At 43.9% G+C, this 19,892-nt stretch overlaps 1 protein-coding gene across 3 annotated transcripts; it reads right to left on the reverse strand.

The window, feature by feature from the left end:
- Positions 1-7,341: 7,341 nt before the first annotated feature.
- On the reverse strand, positions 7,342-9,640 carry SIVA1 (SIVA1 apoptosis inducing factor). Of its 3 annotated transcripts, none has more exons than XM_040067457.2 (4): positions 9,320-9,466; positions 9,038-9,214; positions 8,222-8,381; positions 7,342-7,477 (listed from the first exon to the last, which is right to left on the reverse strand). In XM_040067457.2, exons 1-4 carry the CDS (start codon positions 9,435-9,437, stop codon positions 7,423-7,425), a joined length of 510 nt encoding a protein of 169 aa, XP_039923391.1. In that variant the 5' UTR covers positions 9,438-9,466; the 3' UTR covers positions 7,342-7,422. The 3 variants fall into 3 exon arrangements, with proteins under 3 accessions (XP_039923391.1, XP_039923392.1, XP_039923390.1); XM_040067458.2 differs by lacking the exon at positions 7,342-7,477 and adding an exon at positions 7,520-7,749 and having other exon boundaries at positions 9,320-9,640; XM_040067456.2 differs by lacking the exon at positions 7,342-7,477 and adding an exon at positions 7,520-7,749 and having other exon boundaries at positions 8,222-8,378.
- Positions 9,641-19,892: the final 10,252 nt, after the last annotated feature.

The following is a 19,892-nucleotide window of genomic DNA, read 5'->3' on the forward strand; positions in this document are numbered from 1 at the left end:
TAAGTACACAAATTTCTTCACACCAGATCTGTAAGCAGCAGTACAGGCAACTACACCCAACTGAAACCAAGTTCTCTCATTTTTAGAGAAGTGAGGACTTCCAGAACAACCTGGAGTGAAACCACTCAACGGAAGAGGAAACAATTTATGAAGAAAATATTCGAGCTGGCTTTCTTCTTTTAACATTTTTGGGAGGAGACCATGAAAATAGGCACATTGACTACATATTTTCAACTTTACATTTTACTGTACCTTAACTCCTTACTGGTTATCCCAACTGACACAGTCCCAAGTTTCTTAGGAAAGCTTGTTTTTACCGCGTTTAAAAATATGTAAAAATCTATTTTGGGGCAGTAAATAATCTTGCTATCATGGAAAGCAAAATCAGAACAATCAGATTACTCATTTGAGGAGGTATTACTCAGTGCAAGAAAGCGTGGGAGAACAAAGCTCCAAAAATGAAACTCACTGGGACAAAATACATAAAAGTGCATTAAATTCTGTATGTAAACTACTTGGTTGAAAATTGAATCATTTCTTTAGGTTCAGAAATCCATACTCAGCAAAGTGCTGCACTCTACAGCACATCCCACCAAAACACCTAAGGATATGAGTAAGTTTGATCATATCGGTGGTTCTAGCAGAGTAAACAGGATGTAAGAATGGACATACTCAGACCACACAGCCTTTTACCAGTTCCTCCTTTCTGACAGCAGAAATCAATGCTCAGAACATAAGAAAGCAGCAGAGCTGAAGAGTTTTAATGGTACTATAATCTCCTAAGCGTATCCAAAAGCACCACACCTCAATACACAGCCTTGCAGTCCTCAAGAAATCACGAAATCCTTGTGCTTTTGGCAGACTCTGAAGAGCACAGATGTGCCCCATGTGTGACCTGGAAGTCACCAAGCTTCTTGTTCCCCTGTGTTGTTTCTTTGCAGTGCAGGGTCCCCATGGGCACTAAAGCCTCATGTGCAGCAGCAGCTCTGGATCTCTGGTACAAGGGGGTCTGTGCTGCCCCTGCTCCTGCAGCACAACAAGGTTTCCTTTCCCCTGGCAAGGGCACTTTCATCTCTCAGCCAGTGCTGCTCATTGCATCAGAAAAGCCAGTGAGCCTGGTCACATGTAATAGATCCCTGATAAATCTGTGTGACTGCTCCCAATTAGGTTCCCACCCTTCCTGTGCCTGGATGTCGAGCTGGACACAGCTTTTGTGAGGATTCACACTGTAACATTCCTGTGGACTGAGGTCAGACTGACCAGCCCATCATTCCTCAAATTGTTCTGGCACAACTCTCACCTTTTTTTCCATCACCACCAGGATGATCCCTCAGGTGCCAGCGCCAGTCTGCACCCCACTGTACATTTCCTGGTCCAGATTCACTCCTACTCCTGGCATAGACATCACTGTACTCTTTCACATCTTTACAAGAAGCAACTTGAGTAGCTAATTAAAGGCAAAGAAATGTGTAATGGGAAATTTTTTTTGTAGGTTTTGTTGTTGTTGGGTTTGTTTTTTTGTTTTTTTTTTTTAGAAAAGTATGACAACTTACATCTTGGCATATAAACACCCTTATTTGTCATCCTGATACATTAGAATTCAAAGTGGAAAAAAGGGATCAATTTATGCTTTTGCATTTGATTTACATTTTGCTCTTGTCTTTGCAGGCAGCAAAATGATCTGTTCTGAATTTCAGGCCATATTTTACGAATGGTGCAAAGTATCTGGGATATTAAAAACAAAACAAAACAAAACAAAACAAAAACTCTTTTGGGAACATTTGACCTACAGATTTATGAGGGGAATATTTTAAAACACTTCCTCCCCAAACTAGCAGCCCAATTATTACAGTATCAATTGAGCAGCGAGGACTTGAGAAAAAAAAGCCCCAAGAATTTAGGTAACATTAGACATAAACCCAACGTCGCGCTGCCACCCTGTGGCTTGAAGACGAAACTTCTACTGCGAAGGGTTGGAGGAGGAATTATGTTTTATCTTAAGCCTCTAAGCAGATTAAACAGCACTTCTGCACAAGGAGCTGGCAGCTGTTGGAATTCAGTGTAAGTTTAAGAAAAATCATACAGAACAGATGAGGACAGTACCTGGTGACACCATCGGGGTTCTGACGTGGCTGTGCAGGGTACCAAGGGGACACCTGCCCTCAAAACCTTCAATTGGGTCTTTGTCAGAGAAAGAAAAAACAGAAAAACATCTGCATTTACAGAACAAATAAATTAGAAAGGGATCATGACTTAAACCATTACACTTGAGCAAAACGATGTAAGAAAATACAATTAAATCCTAAAATTTATAGTAAATCCTATAACCACAAAATGTTCGAGCAATAATAATATCTCTGCAAGAGATAAGTAACTTAACATCTATCACAGGGTTTTAATGCAAATCACAACCATGAGAACTAAAAACTTTCAATAGAACTGTAAGACATAATAATTTGATTCCAGCTGAGTTTTTTCCCAGAGGAAAAAAAACAAAATAACAAAAGCCCAGAATACACACCACCAGCAAATATTAAAGCTTGTATCACAATTGTAGCAGTTCAAAATGCAATGAACTGTAAAAGGTATGGTATTTTAGTATCTGTCAATATAAAATATCTATACAAAAAAATTGTATACAAATCAAACTACATGTGTGTGCATGTGTACTAGCCATTAAAATATACAACAGATTGTCTGATCACTTTCACCCTATTGCAATTTTAACAATGTAAAATAAAAAGTAGTTTGGAAGAATTTTCTTCCAATTTTCCATCCGCAAGAAGTATTTGTCTTTAAATTACATAGCTCCTACTTATTTCTTGAGGAATCATCAACATTTTCTGAGGCCTCTTGGCTACTTTTAATAGGTGAACCAATTTACTTCACTAAAAACAACGTTCAAAGCTTTGCTACCTTCCCCTTTTCAGTAGTGAAAAGCCCTAAAGAGAGTGGAGGGTAACTAAAGAGTGCCCTAAAGAGAGCAGCAGGTAACTCAACATGGGGGTACAGGTGGTCTTTCTCAGCCTTACCTGTCCTCATTTAAAAGCCTGCTGGGAGAAGGATCCTCTCTGGGAAGAGCCCCTCCACATCCCTCTCCTTTTCCAAGCTGCCACAGCCGAGGTTGTGCTGCAGAGTTCGGCTCTGGAGTCCCTGTGCTGCAGCAGCAGTTGTGTTGTGCACATGTCTGAGTGCTGCTCTTGGGTGGGTTGAGGTCTTCCTCCCTCTGCTTGGACAACCCCACATGTTCCTGCAGTAGCCTGGGATCTAAGCTTGGTCTGACCATCCATGGTAACCACCGCAAGGAACAGAGGACAAGGCTGGACAGACACAGAACAAACTGTGGAGATACTCTGTCACACTCTGTCCCAGCTGGAGCTTCTCCAAGCACAGAGGGCTTCACGTCCATGTAGGCAGCACTCCTGGAATCCAGATGGGTGGTAAAGGCAGCACAGATAGCTTTTGGTTGCAGAATTTGCTGTGATGAAACAGTATCACAGCTAAGCAAAAGTTACACTGCAGCAGTAGATGCAAGTTTGTACACATACTCCATACGTGGGAGCTAAATGACAGGTAAATTTTGCTGGGATTCAATTTTTTAATCCAGTTTGATCCTGTCAAAACCCAATGCCATCAGGCAATGACTGGTAGGGAGCATGGTGAAAGAGAGAAGTATTTATTCCTTGCATGGTGCTGGCATTTGCTGTTGTCCAACCAATCCAGCCAGAGGCCAGCTGAGTGTTTTCAAAAGAAAACAGCCCCAACAAACCCGCTGACAAAGATACTGTTTCCATTTCTACTTCTTGGCTGCACCTCTTCAAAGCAAGATTCAAAGATTCAAGCCCTTTGCACATTGCTGCCACTTCTGAGTGCCACAGCTGATGGCAGCAAATGCAGCACAGAAACAAAGCATAAATGCCTCACCCACATTCGTAAAGAAAAAAAGGACATTGTCTTTCACTTTCACCTGCATTATCTGGGGTTTATGCCCTGTCATGAGATAAAATACAACTGCATCTGTTCAGAAAGGAATACCAAAAAAAGCCTATGAACTGGCTACAAGTCAGGGCCCAAATGTGTAGGACACTAAAACAAAAAGGAGGGGTAGAGGCTGAGGTGCTGGCTGTATTAAACAAAAGACACATCAATCACAGAATGGAGCGCTAACATTTATTTATTTTTAATCTTCACGTTGTCTGCATCACCTGTAGAATGGCTCACTTTTCTCTTCGAAAGAAAAGCAGACATCTGGACTGAACTGCAAAATATTTGGGAATGCCTATGTGCACAGCACAAATGCTATTGAAGGAGACAACCCAAGCGTATTTGTTCTTCTCTGTGAGCTTTTTTACAATGTTGTGGGTTTGTTCTAATAGTCTGGAGATACTGGAGACTACTGCAGCCATTTACCACCTTACACTGTCCCTAAATACCTGGTGTCTATGAAACCACACATTTCTAGAATTTACTCGGTTATTAGTCTTAAAAGAAACCACTTTATCCTGATCAGATCAGCAGACTTCCCTTTAGACATAAAGGTCTGTTTTTTCAGACATATGTCACCAGCACTGATACACAGGCCTCAGAAGTTTCTCATCCATCTGTAAAATCATTACTGCAGGATATTGTTACCCATCAATACACTGGCTCCTCAGGGGATCTCCTTCTTTTGGAACTGCAGGCAAACTTTGATTTTTGACACTTTACACTTGAGTGGGAGGGGAAGAACATACAATAACAACAAAAAAGCACAGCATTAAACCGAATTTCCTGCTCAGTTAATAAACCAGACAATTTCTCTGGCTCTCTTTTACAGTCCTAGGGGTACCCTATGCATTGTATTGTAACTCTATTACAGCTCAATGGTCAGTGGCAACAAACAAAATGGTCAGTGGCAACAAACAAGCCATTGTGAGGAGGAGTTAATTAGGCAAAGAAAAAAATCTTTCTACCTTTCACCCAAAGATTTTTCTTTTCACACTGTTGTTGTTGGGTTTTTTTGGTTTTTTTCTGTAGGCATGATAAAGATTTACAAACAGTCCCCAGTCTTACCTCCCATTGTTTATCTGAGAACTGCAGGACTAGAGAAAGAACTTTCCTGAATAATATTTGAGTCTATCGGTAGACACAGGCAGTTTTCTCACCTTCTGAAGCCAGAGAAGCAGATGTGGTAACCACTAAATTCCATCTCTCACATTATGAAGCACCACCCTTATGCAAGCGTTGGCCATGCTGTTCTGTGCTCCTCTGCCCTGCTCCTCCCAGCCTCTAACCTTCTTCCAGCCCTCCTACTTTTCTTCTCCCAGCTCTTCATGCTGCATTGAGTATCTATCCTAATGCACAATCATCTTTCAAGCAGCTAGAGGATAACAAATAAGAACATTAAGCCATGAAATCCATGTCATTGTTTACAGAGGACAGCTTTCTATGAAATACAGCAGTGACTAAATGAGCCAAAAAACCATTTCTATCACTAGTTTGAAGCACAAATCATTTGTAAACAACATGTCTCATCTCTCCCAGAGCCTAGAAACAAAACATTATTTTTCAGTCTCTCACCCTCAGGAGAGAATAAGAAAAAGCAGACACATACTTAAAAGTTTCATTTTGAAAAATATGTTTGACTGAAAAACACTTTAGTTCACTGCTTAAAGCGTCAAATGAAACAAAGCCAAATTTTAAAACTCCTTCCTAAAACGAACACCTAAATGCAGTAAACCACAAGTTCTTCCCATCCATAAAACTCAGCTTTGTGTTTTAAAATGATTGCCACAGGTGCAACATTTTTATCTGCCCTGTGACAGCTAGGAACTGCACCAGAGATCTGCCACCATCCTGACTTCATCTATTAGAGCTTTGAAAAGATAGAGAATGCTGTGGAATTCCTGCACATTCCAACTAAATCTTTCACTAGTAATTCACCCGACTTGAGACTTTTTTCTTGTTTGTTATAGGAATAAAGATAAGACACATTTCACAGTTGCTCAGAATGAAGATTGGAGTAAGAACCAGTAAAGTCTCCCATTTTAACTGGCTCCACAACACGCAGAACAGGAAAACTAAACAGATCCATTGCATGTCTAGGCTGGCACAGATGGTCAGTCTAAGCTGGCACAGATGGTTGAGAATGAAGTGACACCCCCCAAGAAACCCTGAAGGGCACAAATGCTTTTAAAGTGTGTCTGCACAGCTACACAAAGTGCTACAGAGGCTAGAGAGGGTGTCACCCAGCACCTCACTGTGGCTGATACACCCAAAGCCATGCCAGTGCAGCTATGAAGACGAGCTGCTCTCCAGCAACAGCCACCCTCACCCTTTGCTAAAGCATTTACCATTCTCTCTGGGTAGCTGCAGTATTCTGACAGGCAAATATCCAGAATGCCTCCAAGAGAATGTCAAATAAAGGTGTCCCCACGAGGGAGAAGTCAGGCTCTCAAACTGCACTGCAATGGCCTTTCCATCTCTTCAAACAGAAATGGCTAAAGTAGAGCAAAACAGGTAAAACAAGGTTACTCCACCCAAAACACGCTAATTACAGTTGAGAAGACTGAGAAGCATGAGTGGCAGGCTTTGCTTCACGAATCCAGGGCAAAGAATTTGAGAAACAGACTATTAGCTGTGCCACAAGGATTTCTTTTCTTGTGTGTGTGTCAAATCTATTCCTTTTATCCTACAGTCTGAAATCAGCCACTCAAATCAGCCTTTTCCTGAGGCAAAGACCACTGTAGTTTTCTCTTAGGCATAGTTGTTTTGCCAGGTGAAAAGTCTTTTTTTAATGAAACATGGCAAAATCCGTAAAAACTGCTTTGAGAGGCAGTCCAGTAGTACTTCACTCTTACAGCACAAACAATACTAAGCCTCTGCAGTGATTTGAAAAGAAAATGAGGAATGAGCTAGTTTATGGAGAGGTACCCCTGCGTGCTGACCATTTTTCAGACCGCTCCATGAGCTATTTCTGAGCAGGTATTCCAGACAATTTGATGTTTACAGTGTAGGTGATCAACTCATACAGATAAGTTGCTTTTCAAGAAAGACCTTTCAGTGAATGTACTGGAAAATTTACTAATGAGAAGAACTTTTCTGCTCCAAGCCTGGTGCTCTATTGCTCTTTCTATCAAAGTTACCTTCGAAAGATTAAAACCATTCAAGCTGTCAGTAATCATAAAATGTTTGTGATAAGCTTAAAAAAGGAAAAAAAAAAAAAAAAACACTTAACCAGAATCAGCAAATTCTCTTATTTGGAAAAGCCTTCAGGCCTGGCTGATCTTCCTAGTTATCTCACAAACAAAATGTTGTGTGTCCAGAATGGATTCACATTCACCTGAAAGCACAGAAGGAGCAACTGATTTCTATTCTGATCCCACAAAAGTGTGTCCTAACATGACCCACACACGGAGATAATATTCTGAATCCTGTATCACATCAGGAACACCAGGTAAGAGCACAGAGTGGTCCCTTCCAGACAGGCATATCACAACTAGGGAAAAGGAGAAAGCCGACTCAAAATGATCTAAAAAGATTTAAAATATAAATGTTTATTTAGCTACAATATTTAAAAGTACAATATAAAGATATAAAACATAGAAATTCCATCACTAATTCACATGCTAAAAGGATTAATTGACCAGCTGTAAGGAGAAGACTTCATGAAATTCATGGACGTTTAGCCACAAGTGTTATTTCATCAAGTTTCAGAGTTGAAACACTGAACAACCATTGCAGAGAACTTGCTCTCCCACATCACCATAACTGGGGGAAAAAATAAAAAACCAAAAAAACAGAAGAAACAAAAGTCAGTGTGCCTACTGTTTCTGGAACATGGCAATGGCATACTATTCCATTATCAACTGCAACCATGGGACTCCCACACAGCACACTCAGTATTTCTTTATACCACAGAACTGTTAACAATGAGGGAAAAAAATTAAGGTTATTCCTTGGAAGTGCATGCATTCAGCACAGGCCAGCAAGCTATACTGCTGGTGGGAAAGCAAGAGAAATTTTTGCCTCCTACAGCATTTTTAATTAAGAAACTGACTTGCACTACAGTTGATTTGAGTGCTTCACACAGGCATCTTGGTTCACATGCTTCAGACAGTTTTACTGCTGCTAAAGCATGGGAAGAGTTTAACTCCTTTACGTGTATGAGCTAGATATCTGCTGCACCCAATATTAGGGCACGTGTAATTAAAACAAGCTTCCAAAGTGGAAAGGCACTTACTCAAGGGAGGAGCACAAGGAGCAGGTAACGGCGTTACAGCAGCTGCAGAGCCTGCTGCAGTTCTGGCAGACGAACCGGTCACACTGCGCACACGCGTCCTTCACATCGGCCGCTCTCACACACGACGAGCAGGCTCTGGACGCTCCCACCGGCGGAACTGCTGCGCAAAGACACGGTAAAGAAAGGATGAGCCCCACAGCAAGGCAGAGAAAGCAGCTGGAAGCCCCAGGAGCTGCGGAGAGCGGCGCGTCCGCGCACAGCTACAGGTGGCAGCACTTCGCAGGACGCCCGGGCGTGCAAAGGGACAGGGAGCGCCGCTGGAACTTTCTTGGCTCTTTTTCTGCTCAGTGGCAAGACGCTAAGGGATGCTAAAGCACAACATACACGCTGCGGTTCCGAAATCCGTCAGCTCAAATCTAACACTTCCTTTAGGGAAAGTCAATAAAGAGCTACACAGCACAAAACTACTCATCATAGTACAGATGTACTCCTCGGGAGGGGAAGCCAAGGGGCAGCACCGGTCTCTGTAGCGACCAGGCTCAGGAACAGAGGGAATGGCCTCAAGTCGTGTCAAGGGACGCTGAGGTTGGATATTAGGAAAAGGTTCTTCACCCGGAGGGTGGTCAGGCACTGCAACACGCGCCCCAGGGAAGCGGTCACGGCCCCAACCCTACTAGAGTTTAAGAATAATTCCGACAACTCTCAGGCTCATGGTGGGAACGTCGGGGGTGTCCTGGGCGGGACAGGAGTCGCACTTCGATGGGTCCCTTCCAGCTGAGGGTATTCCAGCGCGGTTCTCACGTCCCGAGCACTCACCCCTGTCCAAGGGCCGCCGCCGCAGTTTCCCGTCGTGGCCGATGAGGAGCTGCCCGCTCCAGCGGGGTTCCTCGCTCTGCGCCTCCCCGGCCGGCCCCGGCTCCGCCGGACGGGCGGCGGCCGCCGCGCCCTCCATGTACGCCTGGGCACCCCTGAAGAGCAGCCGCCGGGTCTTCTCTGCCGGCGGGAGAGGAGAGCAGAGTTAGGGGCGGGTTCCCCATGGCCGCGGCCCGCGGCGGGCCGGCACACACCCCGGCGCTCCCCCCGGCGCTCCCCGCTCACCGAACACCTCTCGCCGGTACTCCTCGCCCCGCACGCCGCGGCTCAGCTCCCGCAGCCCCACGCGGGTCTTCAGCTGGAGCGGGGCCGCGTCCCCGAAGGGGCAGGAGCGCTTCGGCATGGCCGGACCGACCAGCGCCCGCCCCGCCCCGCGCCGCGTCACGGCCGCGCCACCGCCCCCCTCACATCCCGGCCCGGGCGCTCGGGAACCGCGATCGCTCCTTTCTTTCCGCAGGGAAGCGGAAAGTTTCGTCCGCAGCGGAAAATTTCTCTTCCCGCCGCGTCCCGAAAGCTCGGGCTGGGTTGGCAGAGGCGCCGGCCCGGCCCCGCCGCCCCGCCCGCTGCACCGCCCCTCAGGCGTCACCGCTGTGCGCCCGGAGCGGCGCCGGGGCCCCGGCGGGGCGAAGCGAAAGCAGCTTTGGGGCTGGCGTTAGTCCGTAAACTAGAACCACGGAATGTGCTGAGTTGGGAAGGACCCTCGAGGATCACCGAGTCCAGCTCTTAGCCCTGCACAGGACAGCCCAAGGCTCGCACCGTGTGCCTGAGAGCGTTGTCCAAACGCTTCTGGAACTCTCTCAGGGTTGGGGTTGTGACCGGTTCCCTGCGGTGCCTGTTCCAGTGCCCAGCCACCCTTTGGGGAAGAACCTTTTCCTAAACCTCCCCTGATACAGCTTCCGCCCATTCCCTCACGTCCTGTCGCTGGTCACCGGAGAGGAGATCAATGTCTGCCCCTCACGAGGAACTTGTACCTGCGGCGAGGTTTCCCCTCAGTCTCCTCCAGGCTGAACAAACCAAGTGATCTCAGCTGCTGCTCATACAGCTTCCCCACCAGACCCTTCGCCCTCCTCGTGGCGCTTTTTTGGAAGCTCTCTCATAGCTTGAATCCTTGTTTATTTTGTGGCACCCCAAACTGCCCCCAGCACTGGCGGTGAGGCCGCCCCAGCGCAGAGCAGAGCGGGACAATCCCCTCCCTTGCCCGGCTGGCCATGCTGTGCCTGATGTCCCCCAGGACAGGATTATCCCTCCTGGCTGCCAGGGCACTGCCGGCTCATATCCAGCTTCCCATCAACCACGACCCCCAGGTCTCTTTTCTAGTTCCCCAGTCTGTCTCTACATTTAGGGTTGCCGTGCTCCAGATGCAGAAACCGGTACTTGTCCTTTTCAAACTTCATACAGCCCTCTAATTTGTTGAGGTCTAACTGCAAGGCCTCTGCCATCCAGGGAATCAACAGCTCCTCCCAATTTTGTTTTACCTGTAAACTTAGTATCCTTTCCAGTCCTGCATCCGTCTTGTTTATGAACCCTCTTTTCCCTTTTTGGCAGGCCCCCACGTTACGCTGGGCTCATGGAGCTCTTTGTGCAGCCTAAATCCCCTGCCCAGGTTTGGGCTGTCAGAATGCTGTGGAACCAACAAAAATGTGCACAAGCTTGAGAATTTCTCTTTTGAAAGACCACCAAGGAGGCTGGAGAATCCCTGTCTGGCCAGGGGGCTCTGGTGGGCTTCTCAGCATCAGCCAACATCAGGAGTGGGTTCACCACTCGTAGGCACAATGAGTTTTTGGAGACTGACACCCAGTTTCAGCTAAATCTGGAGTTCTCCAAGACCTTGTGCTCTGAAAGGGAATGACTGCAATTAATTTGCTATTTACAAGTGGGCTGTATGGGTTTCCCGGATTAAAAGTTTCAGACGCCATTCCAAATGGCAGCCAGTCTGGGTACTATGTATATTCTGAAAATACATTGTTTTCCTCAGGGCAAACAAGTTTAAAACTGATGTTGGAGTTTAGGTTTGGGAGGAGCTATGTTTTGTGTCACTTGAAGGTCATCTGTCAAGACAGTTTTATTTCTTCCAGTTTTGTCTCCTCCAGAGGTCTCTGAATTCAAAACTTCCCCTACATGTACTGTGAACAGAATCACAACCAAATACAGGAGCAATTTTTTCCATGAATGAACATACAGTCTGATAAGGGTGAAAGACTTGTTCCTGGTTTCTTTATTTTGTTCTGGTCAAAAACAAGTTATCAAGTAAAGACTTACGTTTCTTCCTGAAAAAAAACCAAAGAAACAAAGAAACAAACAAAACCTCTAAACACCAAAAACCAAACTATAACAACATCCTCAAAAAGTAGTGACAGAATCAGTATTTTTTTAAAAGGCTTTCTTTCATTCAGAAACTCATAAAAACATCAATGTACATTTTCAAGACTAGCACAAGATTTAGAACAGCTATCATTTACACGAAAATACAATTATGCGAGACATGCAACATTGATCAGTGTGCTACAAATGGACCACAATACCTAATGGACTAACTCTGGTCTGGTTTCATTGGTTGAGTTCTTCCAAAACTACCAAAATCCCAGGACCAGCAGTACCGAGCACAGTGCCTAACTATGGCTATAGAATCACAGGCTATCCTGAGATGGAAGAGACCCACACGGATCATCAAGCTCTGCATCCTGGCTCTGCCCAGGACAGCCCTAAAAATCACACCAATGCCTGAGAGCATTGTCCAAACACCAAAATGATGAGTTGCTGAACTTCTAATTGTTTGCAGGTACAACCACTCTGGTTTCATACAGGTTAATGTGATTTTTAAATTTGTTTGTTTGTTTGTTTGTTTTTCTTTATTTTTCTGTAGAGCTCATCAGCCCAGCCTTCTGGTCTGTGGAGCAGAAGTCATGGTTGTAATTCACAGCAATTCCCAAAAATCACTTCTGATCTTGCTCCTGCCACTCTTGCTTTATCTGTAAGGATTTCTGCTTTGGCTTTTTCTGCACGCAGTTGCAAATGCAGGCTTAAGGATGTTCAGCAGACTTTTCCAACTGTATATTGAAAAGTCATGGCCTTTTCTTTCTGTCAAAGGGAGCTACTCTGTAAATATTCACAAGCTAGACATTCTGATGTTCCTGAAGTTCTCTTGGGAATATCGGTTAATCAGAATGTAATTCCAGTTGGAAAGAGCCCTATCAGGATAGAGGACAGTGGATCACACGTTTCACTAATGTGGCATGGGATAAATGTGGATGGAACTCAGCTGTCTGAGAACTGGATGAAATACAAAGAAAGAACTAAAAGCACTATTTCACTTGTGGGGAAGCAGTGCTCTGAAATGCTGATCTCAAATATGAAGTAGATTTGAAGGGGAAGCAGCTCATGCTGCAACAGTGCTGCTGGTGCTGTCACTGAAAAGTAAATTTAAGGGAACTTTTGCAGAATCACAGGATGTTCTGAGTTGGAAGGGAATCACAGGGATCATCAAGTCCAGCTTTTGCTGAGGGCTGATTACATTTGACACATTGCCACCACTACCCCACTGCAGGAAATCTTCTGTTGCAGCTCTCTGAGTCAGCCTCCGGTGGTGACATCTCTTAATTGCTTTGTAAGATTCACCTTCACCAACATCTGCTACTGACCAGCTCTCTTCTCTTTGCAAGTTATGAAGGCAGAATAATTCTGTCTGCTCTGTACCAGCAGGCCTGAGCACCCTGCAGGGAGGGAATTGGTTCACCTGCCTGTCTTCTGAATTGTTACCCAGCAGAATGGTGCTGAGTGTTTTATTAGTTCCAGAGCAGTGAGCCTTGAGGAAGATCCACTGGTGATTTAGAAGTAGCAGAAAGGATGAGACCTGACTTGGCAAAGCTTGCTGGCATTGAGTGTTTCTGAAAATTAGTGCTGGTGATATTTCAGGTTACTTAATGAGATTCTGAATGTGAAAAAGCAGCTCAAACACAGTGAAGGTAACTGTGAAATGCCATGATTTTGGTTTATCCTTGAAAACCTTTTTTTGAACCACTGCCCACCCCCCCAAAAAATCACACAACCCCCCCCCCCCCCAAAAAAAACCTAAACAAACAAACCTCACAAACAAACAAAACAACAGCAAAACAACAACAACAACAACAACAAAACACACACACAAAAAAACCACCAAAAAACCCAGAGAATAAAAATTACAGTATTTTTCTTGCTACTTTGCTTTTCCTGTGCCTGTGTGAATATTACAGACAAATTGCCTGGCTGATAGTTTGGTCACTTACAGCACAAAGAAAAATGCCATTTCACGTATTTTCAACAGTTTCCATTTCCAGTAAGCAAGTCTAGTGCACAAAATGGAGTGGTGTTGTTAAGCCTGTCTTTCCTTTTCTATTCCTACCAGTGTTTCAAGAAATTCAGGACAGACACAGAACAACTCTGGGTGTCTCCTCTGTCTGATTTATGGAAAACAATGAATTACCATTCCCTATTGATTCTCTGAATAACATCCATGACTATAAAGATGTCTATCATCCTTCTCTACTTTTTATTCAAGCTGAAATATTTTGTTCATATTGAAGCACTTCTTTGCAGAGTGTTCTGTGCCACATCTAAGTTCATGGCACTGAAAACTGTGTGGGAAGGGAGGGAGCCCTGGGTATGACAAGAGCTCTGCACAGACACCTCTCTGATACATCACTGCTTGTGTCCCTTCTTCAGAGTACTTAGTAATACATTGAATGGGCAGAAGATTCCTCAGTTTTACCAATATACTGGGATCACAGTTATCCCTTTGTAACAGTTGTCTTCACATTCCTTTTGCACTGAGACCAGTTTAATTAACCATATCACATTCTGACCTGAACTACTATAGACTTTGCCCAGAAAATGAATAGATTTAGATTTTTATACTCCAATAAGCAATTACAGATTTAGAGATTATTTTTTTGTTTCTGATTCATCTGATTCATCTGAGAAAATCATCATAAATGTTTACCTGTCACTCAATGTTTCCAACAACTCCAAAATACAATGAGAAATAAACAGCCAGATAAAAATCACAGTGTAAGTCACAGACATTGCAATTCAATACTGAAAGCTTTCTTAAAAGGAAAAGAACTTACAAGCTCAGCAAACTGAAGAAAATTCATCCTTCTGTTTTAAGCAGGCTCAGAGAAAATATACAGGATAGCTGATATGGCTTTGTGAATCTAAGTATTTGTCATCCTTACTTCTTTCCCTCTATGTCACATTTTGCAAAAGTCAAAGTGTTCCATTTCAGAAATACATGGCAGATAATAGTGATCCAGGCCTTACAATACTTTATTCCTTCAGCTTCACTTATACCAAAGCCCTCCTCTCCATGTGCTTGTAGTAAAACTTCCCAATTTTTCTATTCCTTCATTACTAGGCCATTCAGAAAGATATCAAAGCACATCACAAAGAGGTGGGTCTCTGCTTCCTATACCTCTTTAAATAGGGAGTCTCCTTAGTCAAATTGTTATAAAATGAGTGGCTTTTGGCCAACTCACTGGTTCTTCTTTAATGTTTTCATGCTAAAACGGTTAAAGAAATTATCTGGAAATTCTTTCAATTGGAAATTATTTGATAGTAACTCACATAGTTGGCCATGTGCCAGCCTGCAGACTGTGTTACGTGGGATGCACTATCAGGATGGGCACACATCCCCTGTTGGGCCTAGGGTAAAGCACCACCTCCCATGTGCTCAGTCCCACTGCACTGCAGTCCTTTCTCTGCTCTGCAATATGGATCTGAAGATAAAAAAACCCCTTCCTTGAATAAAACTGCTTTTACTGCAAGGGCTAGGGGCCGTTCTCTTTCTTCTGTGTCCTTTTCTTAGTACATCAGCCTTAACAGACAACGTATTTACAGCTGGGATCAGAGGGCTACACCTGGTTCAGACATAATGTGTTCACAAAAGCATGTTGTTTCATGAGGACTTGATAGCAGATGAGCATCTTGATGAGCTCTTGATGTGGTTCATGCATCCAAAAAATATTTGATAAGCCAGTGATATGTGGAATTAAGGGCTGGCTCTTGAGACATGCTGCTGTTAAGAGAAGGCTCTGCCACCCTGTCACCCCAGCCAGTGCTTGCTCTTAAATTAGCACAGCATGGTTGAGTTTCAGAGCGTGTTTTGTTCCTGCCAGCCCTGAGATGTACCAGTGCTGCTCAGCAGATCAGAGCACCCGAGGGTCCCACTCACTAGAGGGCACCCTCAAAACTATAAATTATTTTTGCTGTTACAAAGACGTTATTGTTCTGCTGACAGGGGTTTACAAAAGGGCTGCTTTCCCCATTTTAATCATGGTTGTTGTTGTTCCTGGCCCTTCCATAATGTGCTTTCCTTTCTGTTGCACTCTTTCCTTTCAGTTTGCTTCTTTCCAGATTATTTTAATCTGTCATGAAAAAGGGAATATGAGCTGTGGCAGTGAGAACTGCTATTGCTGACCTAACATAGTGCCAAGTGTTCTGTTTTCTTTCTCTGCAGGCTACAATGCTTTTGATTTAATGCTAGGTGGCTGTCCTAAGAATTTTTAAAATCTTTGTCCAAGTAGTGCTATCCGTTATTCAGTGTGGATTTACGTGGGAGAGGCTCTGAGAAGTAACTCTGCCCTTTCACTATCCCTGCACAGTACAAACATCCTCTCCCACACATGGCTTGGGAAGGGATGGGCAAAACCTTCCCCTCTCCACATTGCAGCTGCATCCAGCCCTGCTCTTATTATTTTGCTGTAGAAGTGAATCCTTGCTTCCAGACAGCTTTATATGTTGTTCCTCATATGCTCTCCTCTCTCCATTCCCCAGAGCAGCCGTTCAGCTGGAATAACTCAGGGTGCATCTGCTCAGCTCAAAGGGGCTGTGTCACTGCAGGCTGGCCAAGAACCCAGCTCTGCACTCACCACGTCTAACAAACCATTCCCAGCAGCAGCCCACAAAGTGTGTTTATTTTAAAAATGTGTGGCTGTGTTGTCAGCCCCGCACAGAGAAAATCTCTGTGCAGAGAACAGAAGCTGCACAGAGTCAAGGAGATTCCCTGAACGTTGCCAGGATAACATGCCACAGCTACAGGGACCATCACAAGCACTAATGTGGAAATTTCCTGAGCACAGCCTTTGCAGATGTAATCATTTATGCAGGGAAGTCTTGAAGGCACTCATTCTCTTTGCTCTCTGCTGAGCAGTTTGCATGAGTGGTGAGGTACTGGCTATAAAAGTAATGCTCAATCCCAGGCCTACCATCCAGGGTGCCAATTAATAGAATGAGACATTTTTGTGCTGCTGGCATGTTTCCTCTGCATGGAAATTATCAATGCATTTTGCATAGGGCTCAGATTTTCATCAGTACCAGCTTTAGCATTTTAATTACATAGTGTGGGGCAAATCAATCTCTAATAGACAAAATGCCTTATCCTATTTGTAATGCCTTAACTAGCTAACTTGTTTTATTTCTTTCACTTGACTTCTTTTCCATGTATATTAGAATCTATTATAACTTATTCTTTGTATTTATGCTCAGAAGCTTCTCATCATGTATATGTGTTAATGTTTTTGATTTTATTTTCTGCATGAGGATTTCAGAGAAGATATTGGTATGGCACAATCCTGTCCTTCTTTTCTTTCCTATCTGTAAGATTTAGAAGATCCCCTGATTGTTGATGAAGGTGTTCAGTATTGCCTGTTTCTAATACTGATCCATTATTACTCCTAAACTGTAGGAAGGGCTACTTAAACATACAAATGTATCACCACTTCACCTGGTTCTAATGCAAAACTGTGATACTGCTATTGAATAACTAGTTGAACAATGAAGAAGAGAATCCTGACATTCCTCCCAGCTCTTCAAAATTCACAGCTCCCACACAATTTGCCCCAGGCATGGGTTGTTCTTCAGACCAGGTCCAGCATCCAGCACATGAGCTTCCTGCCATTTTATTCCAACTTCAGTTCTTCTGGCAAAGTTGGAGATGCTACTTATTCCAGTACCCAATATATGCAAGTAGAGATCACTGAAAACTTTATTTTTTTTTTGCAGGACATACAGTACTAAGAATCAGTGGACCAAATACTCAGGGAATGGGTTTGATGTTTTAGTCCCCTTTCCCAATAATCTCCTTTAGAAGCTGTAGATAGAAACTTAATGCTGTTTCAGAGTGACAAGGTAAACCTTTTGCAAGCTTAGTCAATGTCTTCAAGCTATATTTTATCTCAGAATGACATGATTGAGGCCCCGTGGGTACAGCTGCAAACTGCATTCCTGAATTCTGAAAGAACCCAGCTTCCAACAAAGCATGAAACAGTGATAAGAGTCATTGCCAAGGTCACCACAAGGGCACAGCCTCAATGGCTGGGAGAAACAAAGCAGAAGAAAATTGGATTACAAAATCTGAACTGTTTTCAGCGCTATGGGGTGGTAACTGAGCAGCAGATCTGTGACTGTACACTGGGAGCAAAACGAGCCTTATCTGCAGCAAGGCAGAGTCTTCAAACTAGAATATCACATCATCTTGGTAATTCTCCCTTTCTTCTTCACCCATTTGCTACGGATGCAAAACATGCCATTACAATGGATGGTGGACATACAGTGGATATGTAGCAAGAATCTGTGGTACTACTCATCAACCGGAGTAAACACCTTCCCTCCCTCTCCTGGCCATTGTCCCAGCCAGTCTAGCCCAACAGATCATCTGCTTTATTCAAGATGCACGTGCACTGTTGGCTCATGCTCATCCTGACATCTCATTTAAACCCCAGGTTGTTCTTGGCAGAGCTGCTCCTTAAGCAGGGGCTTCCCAGCCTGTACTAAGACATGAGGAACCCTGGGCCTCTTCCTGAGCTTCAGGAGCTTTCCATAGCCCAGCCCCCAAACTTATCAATGTCTTTGCCATTTTTCAGCCACTCTGGAATTCAGAGCCCAAAGAGCAGGTTTCCATTCGTGGTAGAGGGCTGCACTATTTTAAGAATCTCAATGGAAACACAACTCCAACTACTATAGGTTTGACACAGTGAGTTTCCTCTTCAGAAGCAAAGAACACTGTGAAACACCTCTTTGTGATCGCGACTGCTAACACACTGTATTTCCATGCTTGTCATTTTGTCAGACTCACCAAAAGTGAATCTGGTGATTCCAGGACCACTTGCTTGGGATATTTTCTACTTACAGGCCAGCCAGGATCACAAACCTCAGTAGCAAACACCATTTCCTCACATTTCAGGAATTAGGCCCAGTTAGCAGGAAAGGTTTTGTCTTCTGTGGGGAAAAATGGACACTGACAACTCTGCTGGAAGGGCCCATGTAGTTGACTCTCCTTAAGACAGTCATCTATATAGTCTGCAGTCCTTAAGAAAAGTTTTCTCCAGTGACTCAGCCCAGAGTATTTTAAGGATTTCAGCAGCCACCTAAACTGTCTGAAGTGCTCTGCCACTCCTCAGGCACTGTAAAGGTATCACCTGAAACCCAACACTGCTGTCTGAGGCACTATTTACAGCCCTGCAATGTAAACTCTGGTATCTATGCTCAGCTCCTGAAAGGTAATGCCTGTCACAGGAAGGATGCATTATCTTGAGACTGTGAAAACATTAAAATAAAAAAGTGTTTGGTGGGATTTTTGTTTTTGTTTTTGTTTTTTTTTTCTGACAAAGACATTTTCTTGCCAAACACATTTATTTAGACAGTGTTCAAATTTTGTACTGCTTTCAACCACTGAAAAAATGCAGATGTTGGCCAAAATTTTTTTGCATTAATGGAAGATATGAAGTGTATGTGCTTACAAAAGACCATCTCTCCTGTTTTGTTTTTCTTACCATCGCATAGAGCTGATGGGCAAATATTTAATAAACAGTGTCTGCTCCAGAAATCCGCAGATATTAATAACACATTAAGGTATTTTAGAACAACTAATTTCCTGTAAGTATGTAAGAGATTAAATGGCAAAATCTTGGAATCATTCTGTAAAACATGCTCATTATCAAAGCTCATTTGTGATGGACTAGTGCTTTGGGAAGAAAAGGACCCAGTTCCCTACCTCCCTGAAGCAAGCTGTCCAATCCCTCTTCTCTCATGCCATGGATCCACGTAGCACCGTGGCAGCTGAGCATGCTCCATGCTTCAGGCATCCTCTTTGTCATTGGCAATCTGGATCTAATAAAGAGACAAAGCAAGCACTGCCACACTCATTAGTGACCAAGAAACCGCCAGCTCACACCCCTGATGGGATGCCACAAACAGGCACTTCTAGAAAGAAGATAGCTGGAGCTGGATTTCCTTTCTTGCCTGATGCCCAATTAAAAGGGTGATGTGAGCTGATCCTTTTTGCCAACATCTGACACTTCAAACCAGCTCTCTGAGGGACATGACATGCTACTATACAGGGTGCAAGGCCACTTCCACAGGGAATAATGAGTGGGCTAGAGCTTGACCCCATGTAAAGTATTACTGTCAGAGGTGAGAGGCAGGAATGTCTCTTTCTTGTCCTCCATCCCAATCATCAGGCACAGCTCTCCAGCTTGGGTTTGGAGGTTTTTTTTAAATTTGCGTGTGTGGTTTTTTGAGGGTTGTTTTGTGTTTTGGCTTGGGCCTTGCCAGCCTGACATGGATTTAGATGACACTACCTCAGATGCTTCAGCTACCAAAGACCATTCTATGTGAAATTACACATAGGTGTATGTGCATATATATATATATATATATATATAACTGATGCAAAGGAAATGAAGAAATACTAATTAATTAGCAGATCAATTCTCATACAGGTCTCAGCCATTGCCCTGAGTAGTGTATGAGGCATTGACCTGCTGTC

Source organism: Hirundo rustica, chromosome 6, assembly GCF_015227805.2.
Source record: "Hirundo rustica isolate bHirRus1 chromosome 6, bHirRus1.pri.v3, whole genome shotgun sequence".
NCBI lineage: Eukaryota > Metazoa > Chordata > Aves > Passeriformes > Hirundinidae > Hirundo > Hirundo rustica.

Coding starts and splice junctions, on each gene's coding strand:
- SIVA1 (XM_040067458.2), bottom strand. CDS start 9,437: ATGCCGAAGCGCTCCTGCCCCTTCGGGGACGCGGCCCCGCTCCAGCTG. Junction 9,215..9,319: donor GTACCGGCGAGAGGTGTTCG/GTGAGCGGGGAG, acceptor TCCCGCCGGCAG/AGAAGACCCGGCGGCTGCTC. Junction 7,750..8,221: donor TCCTTGTGCTCCTCCCTTGA/GTAAGTGCCTTT, acceptor TTTTTCCCCCAG/TTATGGTGATGTGGGAGAGC.